The sequence below is a fragment of the Schistocerca piceifrons genome, chromosome 3 (assembly GCF_021461385.2).
Source record: "Schistocerca piceifrons isolate TAMUIC-IGC-003096 chromosome 3, iqSchPice1.1, whole genome shotgun sequence".
NCBI lineage: Eukaryota > Metazoa > Arthropoda > Insecta > Orthoptera > Acrididae > Schistocerca > Schistocerca piceifrons.
The window spans coordinates 618,987,462-619,000,348 of record NC_060140.1 but is presented as its reverse complement, the minus strand read 5'-3'; the positions used below and the strand labels follow the sequence as shown (position 1 = coordinate 619,000,348).

At 41.8% G+C, this 12,887-nt stretch overlaps 1 protein-coding gene across 1 annotated transcript in view; it reads left to right on the top strand.

The window, feature by feature from the left end:
* Window positions 1-12,887, top strand: part of LOC124787607 (juvenile hormone esterase-like) — a 91,052-nt gene that overhangs the window by 63,548 nt on the left and 14,617 nt on the right. The window contains exons 5-7 of the mRNA XM_047254358.1: window positions 7,556-7,749; window positions 8,612-8,768; window positions 12,075-12,241. Of these exons, the coding sequence (XP_047110314.1) occupies window positions 7,556-7,749; window positions 8,612-8,768; window positions 12,075-12,241 (518 nt within the window). The remainder of the gene's footprint in view (window positions 1-7,555; window positions 7,750-8,611; window positions 8,769-12,074; window positions 12,242-12,887) is intronic.

The window sequence follows — 12,887 nt, the reverse complement described above, 5'->3', positions numbered from 1 at the left end:
CATTACAAATATTTAAATACAGTTCAAAAAAATTTATATATTGGTAGCAGGTGCCATGCATCCTGCATTTTCGGTGTTACAACATGCCTACGGAGATAATTGCGAAGGCTATTCTGAAAGTAAGGTCCTATCGGACGGGGGGAGTGGAAACTACAGTGAAAAACCGACGAAGCTTAGCACTCATGTGTTTGACAAAGCCTCTAGCAAGCCTGTCGACCAAGTCATGTCGCTCTTTTTAGTTCTGAGTGCGCAGTGACCGCGTAAATATGCCTACAAAATAGTGGCTCCCGCAAAATTTGGGTGCCTGGTTTCATGCAACCCCTCATGCATTTCCTTCTTCATGACAATTCTCGGCCGCACACTGCAGGGTAATGAAGACGCTACTGTAGCGTTTTCGATGAATAGTGTTTGATCACCCACCATACCGCCCGGATGTGTCCCTTCCGATTTACATCTCTGCTCGTATGAACTTCTGGCTATGAAGAAAACAATTTGGCACAGACAACGAGCTAGAGACCAGAAAAGAAAATTGGTGTAAAGCACAGGCGGCGTTCTTTGATGGGGTTATTGGAAAGTTGGTACAACGATTATGTAGAGAAGTCGCTGGAAAGTGCAGCTAACTGTTGCAAATTTCTTTGCCCTTTTCGTTTCACGACAGAACGGACCTTACTTTTTGAGCAGCCGTCGTAATTTGTCAGGCGGTGTCGTTAAGTTCAAAGACGATGTGAGGTCGAATGCAGGAATGGCTAGACAGAGAGGGAGGCTAGCCGAAGGTTTCAGGAGACGTCAAAGCTCTTTGAGAACGGGCAGTTGGGATGAGGCTCGACGTATGTTGCTGACGGGTTGGAGAGAGGCTCAATCGTTTGTCGTGTGAGTCTTGGCGGCCTTGACCTGGTTCCCCCACAAACTGAGTCCACGTCACACTCCACTATATTTAAATTGTATTTATCCTATTTAATATTAAAACTGTCTCTCAAATTCAAGACATACGCAAAGAGAGTTGGTTCCGCAGCACATCATACAAAAAAAATTGACAAAGTAGAAATTCCGAATATTAGCTGGAAGCGGGCATTGAAATAAATCCAATGAAATAAATCCAATGTGCCGTACCGGGACCCGAACTCGGATTATTCGCTTATAGTGAGCGGTCACCTTAACAACTTCGCCTATTCGAACGTGCTTCCCCTTGTATCCAAATTCTCGTATGCCGCGTACTACAGACGCAGTACCCCCTGTCCATTATCATCACTGCTCGCACCAACGCCTAATTTCCGCAAGAGATCGAACAAAGAGTGCATGAGCACTGAAGGTATATTTATTTGCCGTCAAGGCGAATATATGTATATGTGTGCTGTCTGTTCTTTCAGAAATAACCGAAAGAACAGACACCACACCGATAAACTCATACAAAAAATTAATTACTGCTACAGAACCGCAGTTACAATAAAATGATATCAAAAACAAAAGTAGCTTAGAATGGGGTACTTCTGCTAATTGTCTACCACAAACAAGCACTAACAAAAGACACTTATCTACAGCTATACACACTACTGGCCATTAAAATTAGTGCACCAAAAAGAAATGCAGATGATAAACGAGTATTCATTGGACAAATATATTTTACTTGAACTGACATGTGATTACATTTTCACGCAATTTGGGTGCATAGATCCTGAGAAATCAGTACCCAGAACAACCACCTCTGGCCGTAATAGCGGACTTGATACTTCTGGGAACTGAGTCAGAGCTTGCATGGCGTGTACAGGTACAGCTCCCCATGCAGCTTCAACGCGATAACACAGTTCATCAGCAGTAGTGACTGACGTATTGTGACGAGCCAGTTACTCGGCCACCATTGACCAGACGTTTTCAGTTGGTGAGAGATTTGGAGAATGTGCAGGCCAGGGTAGCAGTCGAACATTTTCTGTATCCAGAAAGGCCCGTACAGGACCTGCAACATGCGGTCGTGCATTATCCTGCTGAAATGTATGGTTTCGCAGGGATCGAATGAAGGGTAGAGCCACGGGTCGTAACACATCTGACATGTAACGTCCACTGTTCAAAGTGCCGTCAATGCGAACAAGAGGTGACCGAGAGGTGTAACCAATAGCACCCCATAGCATCACGCCGAGTGATACGCCATTGTGGCAATGACGAATACACGCTTCCAATGTGCGTTCACCGCGATGTCGCCAAACACGGATGCAACCATAATGATGCTGTAAACAGAACCTGGATTCATCCGAAAAAATGACGTTTTGCCATTCGTGCACCCAAGTTCGTCGTTGAGTACACCACCACAGGCGCTCCTGTCTGTGATGCAGCGTCAAGGGTAACCGCAGCCATGGTCTCCGAGCTGTTAGTCCATGGTGCTGCAAACGTCATCGAACTGTTCGTGCATATGGTTGTTGTCTTGCAAACGTCCCCATGTGTTGACTCAGGGATCGAGACGTGGCTGCACGATCCGTTACAGCCATGCGGATAAGATGAATGTCATCTCGACTGCTAGTGATACGAGGGCGTTGGGATCCAGCATGGCGTTCCGTATTACCCTCCTGAACCCACTGATTCCATATGCTGCTAACAGTCATTGCATGTCGACCAACGCGAGCAGCAGTGTCGCGGTACGATAAACCGCAATCGCGATAGGCTACAATCCGACCTTCATCAAAGTCGGAAACGAGATGGTACGCATTTCTCCTCCATACACTAGGCATCACAAAAACGTTTCACAAGGCAACGCCGGTCAACTGCTGTTTGTGTATGAGAAATCGTTTGGAAACTTTCCTCATGTCATCACGTTGTAGGTGTCGCCACCGGCGCCAACCTTGTGTGAATGCTCTGAAAAACTAATCATTTGCATATCACAGCATCTTCTTCCTGTCGGTTAAATTTCGCGTCTGTAACACGTCATCTTCTTGGTGTAATTTTAATGGCCAGTAGTGTTCTTGCTCCACAAGCCATCGTACAGTACAAGGCGGGGGTACCTCCTACCACTACTACCCTTTTCCTTTCCTGTTCTACTCACAAATGGACCGTCTGTACGCCTCAATACGAACATGGTCCTAACTTGAAATTTACGTTGGCGATAGTAGACTCATTCGGCAGTCACTCGCAAATGACGTTCCTCTAAGTATTCTCAATGGTGCCTCGTGAATAGGACGTCGTCATCCCTCCAGTGATCCCCATTTTAGTTCCCGTCGACATCGAGGTCCTTAGAGACGTAGCACAAGCTCGGATTGTTTGAAGGCTGGGGAAGGGAATCAGCAGTGCCCTTTCAAAGGAACCATACAGGCACTGGCCTGGAGCCATTTAGGTTAATCATGGAAGACATAAATCTGGCTGGTCGGACGCCGATTTGAACCGTCGACCTCCCAAATGCGAGTCCTTTGTGCTAACCACTGCGCCACTTGTCTCGATGTCTTCCTTTTAGTCGACTTGGTTGGGTTCCAAAACACTCGGTGAACAGTCAAGAAATGGGTACACTAACGTTCTGTACGCAGTCTCCTTCAAGAGGAGCTACACTTTCATAAAACTCTCCCAATAAACCAACGTGGACCATTCGCCTTCCCTATGGGCAATACACTACTCATGCTGTACTCGAACATTAAGGGATTGTTTCTCCTACTCATCTGCATTAGCCTAAATTCTTCTACATTTAGAGCAAGCTGTCATTCATCACACAAACTAGAAATTTTGTCAGTGGTCTTGTATTCTTCTACAGACACTCAACAACTACACCTTCCAATATACCACAGTATCATCAGCAAACAGCAGCAGATTGCTGCTCACCCTCTCCGTCATAATATTTACGTAAGTTTGTATAGAGGATAAGGGAGGTTCTATCACATTTCGCAGTGGCATAACTGACTATACCTTTGTCTCAGTTGGATACCCGCCGTCGAGGACTACGTACTGGAGCCAATTACTTAAGAAGTCTTCGTGTCAAACTGTTTTCAGAAATCTAAGGCTATGGAATCTCCTTGTTGCCTTTGATCCTTGGTTCGCAGTATGTCACACGAGAAAAGGGAAGCTGATTTTCGCAAGAACGGCGGTTTTTAAACGCGCTCTTATTTATGTACAGAAGGTTTTCCGTCTCTAGGAACTTCATGATATTCGCACTCAGAATATGTTCAATAAAAACTGACGTCAAGGATATTGATCTGTAATTATGTGGATCCGTTCACTTACCCTTCAAATATATGGGAGTCACCTGCGTTTTTTTTCTTGTCCCTTCGGTTCTCGAGCTGTGCGAGAGACTTGCGGTAAATCCCAATTGAGTAAGGGACAATGCTACAGCGTTCTAACTGTAACACCGAACTGTTACTCCATCCGGACCTGGCGACCTATTTGTTTCCTTCCTGGTGCTTCTCAGTGCCAGGGGTGCCTATTACTATGTCCTCCATTCTGGAGTTTGTGAGGCGGTCAAACGACGGTATGTTTGTACGATTTTCCTGTGTGAATGATTTCTTAAATGCAAAATATAACATTTCAGATTATCATTTAATATCTTGTATTGCCACACTAACTTGATGACGACCGGCTGGATAAAGGCCTTCGACCCATTTAGCGACTTTACGTAGGACCAGAATTTTCTCAGGTTCTCTTCAAGATTTCCGCTGTGGTTAGACAGAGCAAGCTGTATGTTTTGCTTACAGACGCACGACTACTTACTGTTCCTTACCAACATCTACACTTTGTTTTTTGAACAACACACTGCTTCATCGGTGTTCTACAAATTTTGTTATTAAACCACGTAGGGTCTTTTCCATCCCTAATCCATTTATTCTGCACGTATTGATCAGTGGTGCGATTTATAGCCAGTTTAAACGTTGCCCTTAAGTCCTCTACATCCATCATCCTGGATCTATATGATATCCAATCATTGTCTAAGTAGGATGCTAACAACTGTCTATCTGCTATTTCTAGCGGAAATACATTCCTAGCATTCTTGATTGATTTATTAACTTTAGTAACCTAAGTCGCTATGATGTCATCATGGTCACTAATCCCTGTCTCAGTACTGACGCCGTCAATTAGGTCAGGCCTGCTTGTAGATAGAAAGTCTACAATATTTCCATTGCATGTGGGCTGTCGAACTAGCTGCTCAAGACAGTTTTCGGAAAAAGTGTTCAAATAATACTTCACAAATCTGTCTGTCCGTTCCACCTGCAAGGAATCCATGTGCATATCATTGCATTGTCTTGTACTGCATTGAACTGGGGGCCTAGAAACGACGGAGAAGCTTCTTCCCCGCCGTAGCCCTCAGTGGTTCACAAACCCACAACAGGCTGCAGCACTCCGCTCATCCAACCGCTGTCCCATAACGAACCCAGGGTTATTGTGCGGTTCGGCCCCCACGGGATCCATCGCCTCTCTCCCCTCCCCAGGAACGTCTCACACTTGACGAGTATAACCCCAAATGTTTGCGTGGTAGGGTAATTATGCTATACGCGTACGTGGAGACAGTGTTTGCGCAGCAATCGCCGACGACATAGTGTAACTGAGGCGGAATAAGGGGAACCAGCCCGCATTCACTGAGGCAGATGGAAAACCGCCTTAAGAACCATCCACAGGCTAGCCAGCACTCCGGACCTCCACACTAATCCGCCAGGCGGATTCGTGGCGGGGAGCGGCAAGCCTTCTCGCCCGGAAAGCAGTGAGTTAGACCGCACGGCTAACCGGACGGACCATGTACAAAACATACTGGGCGGGCTAAAGTCACCTCCAACTGATAATGAATGATCTGGTTTTTTCCGCACCACTGAGCGTAGACTTCCTCTGAATTATAGTTAAACTCTCACAGGGCCGGCGGAAACAACCAATAGTTAACTTTAGTTCATCTAGGCATGCTACTTCCGTCTAGATAACTTGACAGTCAGACTCATTGGCACTGAAAGCGTATAAATTGCTGACATCAATGAACAGCCACAGCAGAACTGACCTCCTGAACGGAGGGTGTAGTTATTTATACAAACATTCAATACATCGGGATATACGGACGTAAGATGTTTCAAGAACCTTCCAGTGCTGATAATTACTAAATAAATTGCTGTTGTACAAACAGGGCTTCCGAAAGATGATCAGTGTGTGATGTATATGGAGTATGACAACTTCTGTAAAGGACTGTGTCCCTCCATACAGTACGCAGCCACCGCCAGACGGTACTTTGGCCTGTGTGCGTCCATTCCGAATAATAGCAAAAACCGTACTCTCACCCCCACCAACTCCACCACTACCGCCACCATTCCCCAGCATTGTGGAACGCAAAGGAAGTTGACAAGGAACACCTGGGACTGAACTTAGATTAACGTCGTGATGGTCTCTTTACCAAAAAGAGGAGGTTTTTTCTTATGATCACCGTAGAAGAGTGTGAAGGCGCCCAGATAACAACGAAAGTTTCAGGAATGCAATCTCATCGGATCATCTCGGAGATATGTCAGTAATATCGGATATCGGACGCGTCTTGTCGTTATCGAGGGTAATGTTTTTTGTGACACATTGCTCAGTTCTACAGTCTGGTTGTGTTCGATTGCCGGCCGGGTTGGAGATTTTCTCTGCCCAGGATCTGGGTGTTTGTGTTGTCCTCATCATTTCATCATCACCAACATCATTTGTGACAGTGTCTTGGACTATGTAAAAACTGGACTGTGTAAAAATTGTAACTTCGTATGGGCGCTGATGACCGAGCAGTTGAGCGCCCCACAAACCAAACATCATCGTCCTCTTCCTTACTCTCGACGATCCCATGATGGAACCCACTGGAACAGGCTTAGGCAGCAACATCCCAGTCAGTTTGAGGAAAACATGCTAAGCTAGATGAAAGTAGATCACAGTGAGTGGGATGGGGTAATTTTTTTGCAGACACACATCTGGTTTATGGGTAGTTTAGCTTTCGAAAGCCGAATAAATCTTCCATGTACAGTATATACCGGAACATGGAATCATATTATTCTCAGGTCTATTACATTCCGAACTGAACACGTGAATTCCAGGATCGCTCAAGCCGGGTTCCTTCCCTATGTTATCAAATTGCAAATGGGTGAACTCCTGTTTTCCTTCCTACACTTCTAGAGACAAAACGGATCACAAGTCTCTTAGATGCTCTTCGCATTTACACTACAGTAGCCTCTGAAATTAACAGCAAATATTGGGACTCTCCACAGCCGCTTTCCTATTTACACTCATGACTGCTGGGGTCTTACGCTGCAAACCTCTCCTGTGTATAACTGTCAAGAAAAAACGCGGCCACGGTGGATAACAGACTACCTGACTTTCTTCATCCAATAATATAAAAACTTTCGTAAATCTATTAAAGGTTTTTGAGCCTTTTTGTAAAAGAATTTATAACAGTTTTACCAACTTTATAAAGTTCTTAGTTGTGAATTTTTTCAATACCAAGTTTAAATTCATATTAACGTTACACTAACTCTAAGGCAGTGGAATATAAGTTTCCCCAGATACCTCATAGACATTTCAGAAAATTTTATATCTAGAGTAACAATGTAATACGAAGCTTGTTTTGTTAATATTCTACATGGCTTTTCGATGACAGGCCTCTTCCATCGAGCAATCTCACAAAGTGGTGTGGCGTTGTCACCGTGGGGGTTGCCAGAACCGGCCGCAGCGGAGAAGGCGCGCAGGTTGGCTACCCTGGTGGGATGTCCTACAGAGCCGAGTGCTGCACAGATCGAATGTCTCAGGAGTGTCGACGTATACAAAATCATCGCCACTGAAGAGAACTTTCATGTACGTTACCGTTTATTGTACGGAAATTAGTAAGCGTCTTCTGCTCAGAAACATAAATTACGCAGTTTAGTATAACTCAAATAGTTCAAATGTCTCTGAGCACTATGGAACTTCATTTCTGAGGTCATCAGTACCATACACTTAGAACTACTTAAACTTAACTAACCTAAGGACATCACACACATCCATGCCCGAGGCAAGATTCGAAACCTGCGACCGTAGCAGCAGCGCGGTTCCGGACTGAAGTGCCTAGAACCGCTCGGCCACAGCAGCTGGCTTTAGTATAACTGCAACAAAGAAAATAAAAAAATAAAATAAAATAAAAAAATAAAATCTAATTTTTTTGAGACGGCATACATGAAACAGCGCAAATAAAACATAAAATTCAGATGTAGAAAATGAATTTTTTATAGCAATATAGTTTTATACACAGTGGAAATTAATCACGATTACCTTTAAATTTGACAACTCATGAATTAGTCAGTTTAGAGGTATTACTTTACACTTAAGTTAATTTAAAATATCTTGCAAATTATTTCCCCCTGTAATTACTTTTCAGTCCTAGAAAGTTTCAAGCTCATTGCCACTGGTGCTCACTTATCCTTTGTTTAAAATAGGAGCACCTGCGAGCACAGTGTACTCAATTAAATATTCCATAATTATTTTCGGTATTATTTTTAGCGGGCGAAAAAGTACCATCGAGGAAAAGAAAAAAACAAAAGGAAAGTACATACGCTCTAAGTTGATGAAATTAGCTTAATACGTGTTAACTGTGAAAGACTTCTGGAACTAATGTCAGTAATATCTTTTTCTTTAAAAAAATGATGAGTCATTTCCAGTGGGTAATTTACTTATTTTGCAGGAATGGATGTTCCATCCCTTAATACCTTTTCGACCTGTGGTGGAAGATGAAGGAGAAGATGCATTCCTTTCTCAACATCCAGTTGATATGGAGCCTCATACTGTGGTACCATGGCTCATGGGAGCAACAAAAGAAGAGGGATGTTTAGTGACAGCAGGTGTTGTTCCTCATGTTATTAAATTATTGTAAGATTAAGAGCGACGAGAAGCAGCATTTGCCTGCACTACACGCATTACGTGCTACATACTATTGCTTTGGGATTTAAAATCACTTATAATCTTTGTTCAGATTGCTGTTCACAATTGTAGTAATCGCTCTGTGCTCCTAGTTCCTCATATTACTATTCACTGGCGTGTTCAGGAGCGTTGTCATAGAAATATATTCATTTTTTGTTTGAGATACAGAGCAGCTACAGTACTAGATCGATGTGTTCTTTGACATCACGCATGAATGCCCGCAGATTCTCTTATACCGTCTCCTGCATATTTACTCTTATTTCTGACGGCAATTGTCTCACCAAACTACAATTCGACTTCCAACAAAACAGAACACGAAAATGAGCTCTCTTTGAGTAGACTGACATTATTACACTAACTTAATGAGTACGTCAATATGCCAAACAGTACAACAGATATTTGTACAGCTACACCATACCAGACGAAACCTACACCACCTTAAATTTGAGTTATTGGCCAGGAACTTTTACTAGATTCTTCTACTTCTGAACTCTGAAGTCTTGAAATATCCATTTAACTGGATAATTTCAGTCTTTTCGGCTATTCCTAAGAGATCTGTTTCGTCTTATGTGTGTATATGAAAGTTGATAATTCTGACGGTTAACATTATGTCAGTCCCATCTGTGCATACACAGAAAAGTTCATAGAGTTATGCCATTGTGTTGCATGACATTTGATTGGATTTGATATTAGAAAAAAGTCTGATACGATTCTTATTGTATAAATTAAATTTATATGACATTCAGTAAAATCTTAAAAGTATTCATCATCTGCTTTCAGGGCGCTGTGTTGCAGAACTAAAACTGCTTTGTATAGTATGGATATTGCCCACTTTGTTAGGTGTTAGTTACAAGAGTAATATTAACGATACCATAAAAGTAAGATGCAACTAGGGTGCCTTCATGACTTTTTTTCTTTTTTGCTGCATGGAATATTGAGTAAAAGTAGGTGCAATAATTTATCGACTAACCCTGAGTAATACTGTTCTCGATCTGCAAATGGTTTTCCTAAAGGCAAAGTGAGCAGGTGACATTATTCAACTGAAACAAACTCAGACTAGTAGTTGAGAAATTTAGTAGTTAAGAAATTCGAAGATATTCAAGAAGATAGAACCACAGAAAAACAATAAGGTGAAATAGTCGGATGAGAAGAAAAGAGCTCATTCTGAGAAAATGAAAGAGCTTAGAGAATCGGGAGAGAAAAGGGAACTATTTACCTTGATATGTTCACATGATCCTTAGTTGGCCTGAAACGAAATAAAAAGATTGAAAACATTCCTTTTCCATACAGTCAGCTTTAAAATGAAAGTATGAAAATAATCTCATTGGCTAACTGGCTGACTCCCGTATTTCATGATAATGAAGCTATGTACACATAAAAGTTCATAGAGTTATGCCATTGTGTTGCATGACATTTGATTGGATTTGATATTAGAAAAAAGTCTGATACGATTCTTGTTGTATAAATTAAATTTATATGACATTCAGTAAAATCTTAAAAGTATTCATCATCTGCTTTCAGGGCGCTGTGTTGCAGAACTAAAACTGCTTTGTATAGTATGGATATTGCCCACTTTGTTAGGTGTTAGTTACAAGAGTAATATTAACGATACCATAAAAGTAAGATGCAACTAGGGTGCCTTCATGACTTTTTTTCTTTTTTGCTGCATGGAATATTGAGTAAAAGTAGGTGCAATAATTTATCGACTAACCCTGAGTAATACTGTTCTCGATCTGCAAATGGTTTTCCTAAAGGCAAAGTGAGCAGGTGACATTATTCAACTGAAACAAACTCAGACTAGTAGTTGAGAAATTTAGTAGTTAAGAAATTCGAAGATATTCAAGAAGATAGAACCACAGAAAAACAATAAGGTGAAATAGTCGGATGAGAAGAAAAGAGCTCATTCTGAGAAAATGAAAGAGCTTAGAGAATCGGGAGAGAAAAGGGAACTATTTACCTTGATATGTTCACATGATCCTTAGTTGGCCTGAAACGAAATAAAAAGATTGAAAACATTCCTTTTCCATACAGTCAGCTTTAAAATGAAAGTATGAAAAATAATCTCATTGGCTAACTGGCTGACTCCCGTATTTCATGATAATGAAGCTATGTACACATAATACATCCATAACATATGTGCCTTAAAGCGACAGTTTAAATACTGAGTGTAGCCAAATCGCTGAGCTTGTTTTTAAGCATGAAGGTTCGAAGTCTGTTTTTAAACAGCTCCACTTTCGGAAACGATCATAAGTGGGAGTTATTTGCTACCATAAGTGATATATATGTTCTCAGAGCGACCTCCATATTTGAAAATCGATATTTTTTTGCTTAATAGTTCCTAGTCTGGACTAAATGAGGTCTGAAAGATGTCAAGCTTTTTTAATAAGTGCTACCTACTTTGCCATTTGAAGTGCCACAAGTTTTACCGAGCGTCCCTGAACTTTTCATGCGTCAGAACGCTGAGTTTGGGAGCTGTCCACCAAAATTCAACCGAATAAACTTATATAAAAATTACTTTTCAGAGGGGAGACACTATAGCATTAATATAAAGACGTTATTTTAAATTTTTGTAATGCAAGTGTCTTTGTGGTGTGGGACCTTTGAGTGCAGTGTAGATACTACACCCGTAAATGCAGCTACTAACTACATCCATAGCTTTCCAGAAGCTATCTCTCTCTCTTTCTCTCTCTCTCCCATCCCCCCCCCCCTTCCTCCTTCTCATGCGCGCGCGCGCACACACACACACACACACACACACACACACACACACACACACACACTAAAACATGTTTCGTCTCATATTACTAGTTGCTGCTGCAGAAAGTGTTACCTCTACCATCTCCAATACGAGGAAAATGGCGGAGCTCATGTCCCAAATGCATGCTGAGGCTTCCAAGGCTTTTCGAGGGACTACTTTCACTGACTTCTCCTTTTATCTTCATTAACATGTACTTGAGTTAATTGAACGTCGTAGGCTATCCAGTAGAAGTGTTATCCTGTGACTCATTCCGAAGAATATTTATACCTCCACTGCCTCACTCGTATGACGTTGTTTCTCACATCTGTTTCACAGAGCAAACCGAAGTTTAAATATGGAACGTTACATGTGCTCGCCCTCTCTAAGACAATACTACATTTACTAAAATGTTACTATTGAAACTTTTATTCAGAAGTGTTACATAATTAATGCGATGATATTTTACTGTTGCCTCTAACTTTTTCTGCAGCTTTCTTTACAAATGAGACCTTGCTACGGGAGTTTGAACGCGACAGCGACAGATTGTTCCCATTGACTTTACTATACCGTTCGCCTCCAGAAGCGAAGGTCATCACAAAGAAAATATATGACTTTTACTTCCCATCTGGCACTCTCTCTCTTACTGCTCTAACACAAGTAAGTATTAAATCAGTATATTGAATTCACCGTTTGCGGAGGTTAGAAAAATGTTAAAAAATAAGATTTTTGGTTTTTTGTGTATGAAACTTTCTTATCATAGTCAGTCAACAGGATCATAAAATCATTTAGAAAAACCAACATCACCTTTTATACAGCCGTGTTCTAGCTGATGATGATAGAGGCCTTCACATTAATGGCACTTCAAACCAACAACAAGGATATGCAACGTGTGATAATTCGGAGACACAAATTTCATCAAACCGTTATTGGCCTGACGGTCCTCTGGCAGCCAAGGCACTTGCTCCATACGGAATACTTTAAACATTTTGAACAATCCAGAGACAATCTACTGAAGTTGCAGCTGCTTCAAACAGTATATTATTTTCGATCTTCTTGTTGGTGAACAAAATCCGCCAGACGATCTAAATACGTGCTACGTAGTGATCAGGGTGCCCATTGACTAGAAGAGGGGAGAATACATTAACCCAAACAGATCTCCCTCTGTGGGTCTATGGCAGGTCACTACATTTCCTCTTGTAACTATTTATGCGCCACTTAATTAATGCCCCATTTTTGCACTGTAGTAAAAACTTCGTGTGATGTAGATTGAGAAAAATGAGTCGAATACAATTAATCTTTCTGT